The sequence below is a fragment of the Protobothrops mucrosquamatus genome, unplaced genomic scaffold, assembly GCF_001527695.2.
Source record: "Protobothrops mucrosquamatus isolate PMUCROS unplaced genomic scaffold, P.Mucros_1.0 scaffold3655, whole genome shotgun sequence".
Lineage (NCBI taxonomy): Eukaryota > Metazoa > Chordata > Lepidosauria > Squamata > Viperidae > Protobothrops > Protobothrops mucrosquamatus.
Window position 1 is genome coordinate 50312 of NW_015389616.1, and position 2746 is coordinate 53057.

Consider the following 2746-nt stretch of genomic DNA (forward strand, 5'->3'; position numbering starts at 1 on the left):
CAAATGGCTGTCCAGTCTCTTCTTAAAAACTTCCAGTGTTGGAGCATTCACCGCTTCTGGAGGCAGGTGGTTCCACTGGTTAATTGTTCTCACTGTCAGGAAGTTTCTCCTTAGTTCCAGGTTGCTTCTCTCCTTGATGAGTTTCCATCCGTTGCTTCTTGTCCTGCCTTCATTGTTTTCAGTGCCGTTGTACGTTCGAACAGTCCCTAAATGAATGGGTGTAATTCGAGGCCTACCTGTACCCCTGCGGGGGGGGGCCCATTGTAACTTTGAATGGTCATTAAACGACCGGTCATAAATCAAGGACTACCCATAGCAGACATGTCAAACACAAGGCCCGGGGGCCGGATGCGGCCCGCGAAGTGGTTTCATGTGGCTCACGAAGCCATCCTGGAAACCGTGAGGGAACGGCCCCCGCTGCCTTGGCCCTGCCCCAGGCCGGCCGGGAGCCAAAGTACAATTTTGTGGTGGCCGTCTATGCTGAAACGCATTCAGTCTTAGCTCCACAAGGTCATGTGGAAAAAGCGAGGAACCGGCCCCTGCCGCGTCGGCCCTGCCCCCTGGGTGCATGCTGGGGAGGGGTCCCCCTTTGTGAGGAATGAAGAAATGCACCATCGCCTGGAAGTGGCCACCAAATGGCCCTCGCCTACTTCACCTATCCGGCTTGATGGGCTCCGGAGGAGAGGTTTCGGCAGGCAGCGGGGCGCTCTCCTCACAGCGCCAAGAGCTGAGCCGGGCGGCGCGAATCGGATGAGAAGTGCAATGCTGCCTAGCCCCCCAGCCTGCCCAGTTTCAGCAGGCAGCAAGGTGTAAAGTTGGCGAGCTTCGCACCGCCCGGCTCAACCTCTCGGCGCTGTGAGGAGAGCGCCCCGCTGCCTGCCGAAACCACGCCCACCCAGTAGGCCACACCCACTCCATCCACGCCCACCCAGTAGGCCACACCCATCCAGCCCCCCCCCCCAAGGGAAACCACCATGCTGATGCGGCCCTCGATGAAATTGAGTTTGACACCCCTGTGTTTACAGGGTTGTTGAGGACACAGGTCCAACCTCCAAGTGGCCTCAACGACTCTCTAAAACAGTGTTTCTCAACCTTGACCATTTTAAGGCATGTGGACTTCAACTCCCAGAATTCCACAGCCAGCGTTGCTGGCTGTGGAATTCTGGGAGTTAAAGTCCACATGCCTTAAAATGGTCAAGGTTGAGAAACACTGCTCTAAAAGGATGCAGATGACCAGCTGTTTCAAAGGAGGGACCCAGGGCAGACAACATCCTGTAGCCGAGGAGGCTCCACCCCCTTTGGCACCGCTCAGGTGACCCTGAGAACGCAGGTCAACTTCCAAGTGGCCTCAAGGACTCTCTGAAAGAAGGCAAATGACCAGCTGTCTGCAAGGAGTATAAATCCTTCCATTCCCCACCATCCAGTCAGAGCTGAAGAAGCTTCTGGGATGAGAAGTGAAACGTCTTCAAGGGGAACGGAAGGATTTATCCTCCTTGCAGAGAGCCGGTCATTTGCCTCCTTTTAGAGAGTCGTTGAGGCCACTTCGAGGTTGACCTGTGTCCTCAGGGCCACCTGAGGGGTGCAAATGGGTGTGGGGGCTTCTTTCAGCAGTTCGAAGAAGGCTCCACACCCATTTGCACCACTCAGATGACCTTAAGGACACAGGTCAACCTCCAAGTGGCCTCAACGACTCTCTAAAAGGATGCAAATGACCAGCTGTCTGCAAGGAGTATAAATCCTTCCATTTCCCTTGAAGACGTTTCCCTTCTCAATCCAGAAGCTTCTTCACCTCTGACTGGATGGTGGGGGAATGGAAGGATTTATACTCCTTGCAGACAGCTGGTCATTTGCCTCTTTTTAGAGAGTCGTTGAGGCCACCTGGAGGTTTTACCTGTGTACTCGGGGTCACCTGAATGGTGCAAATGGGTGCGGAGTTCCTTTCAGCAGTTCCAAGAAGGGCTTCTGAGGTGACCCTGAGGACACATGCAAACCTCCAGGTGGTCTTAATGACTCTCTAAAAGGATGCAAATGACCAGCTGTCTGCAAGGAGTATAAATCCTTCCTTTTCCCACCCTCCAGTCAGAACCTGAAGAAGCTTCTGGGATGAGAAGCGAAAGGTCTTCCAAGGAAAAACAAGAAAGTCCAGTTGCTTCCTGAAAAAACAACCCCACCTTTGGGACAACCCTGATCTGGAGGACAGAGACCCTTCCGCGCACCTGACGCTTTTTCTTCTGCCTTCTCCCCCAGCACGTCTTTGTTCTCCGAGACCGCCCGGAAACCGTGTTAATAGACCTCATCCAGAGAACCAAGGACGCCGTGAGGGAGCTGGACAACCTTCAGTATCGCAAAATGAAGAAGCTGCTCTTCCAGGAGGCCCACAACGGGCCAGCAGTGGAAGCGCAGGAGGAGGAGGAGGTAGGCGGGGAGGGGGTGCGGACTGGGGGCTCCTGGGGGGGGGATGTCTCAGAGCTGGGTGGTTCTGTTGCGGACGTTTCCGTTATCTAGTAGTTTGTGGGGAGGAGGAAGAGGAGGACTACTGTGGGGGTCCTGGGTGCTCTCTGAGCTTGGTGGTTCTCTTGCAGACGTTTCATGACCCAACTAGGGAAGGAAATGGTTTTTGCTCTTTCTGAGACTTCTAGCGCTGATGACTTTACCTAGTTGGGTCAGGAAACATCAGCAAGGAAACAACCAAGCTCAGAAAGCACCAAGGATCCCACTTCTTTTCCTCCTCCTCCTCCTCCTCCTC

The 2746-nt window shown here is 54.4% G+C and overlaps 1 protein-coding gene across 1 annotated transcript in view; it reads left to right on the forward strand.

The window, feature by feature from the left end:
• The window catches only part of LOC107298013 (serine/threonine-protein kinase TAO1-like), a gene marked incomplete at its 3' end in the record, with an annotated part of 35645 nt that overhangs the window by 23547 nt on the left and 9352 nt on the right, over window positions 1-2746 (forward strand). Inside the window, 1 exon segment of the mRNA XM_015827375.1 lies at window positions 2196-2415. Coding sequence (XP_015682861.1) covers window positions 2196-2415 — 220 coding nt within the window.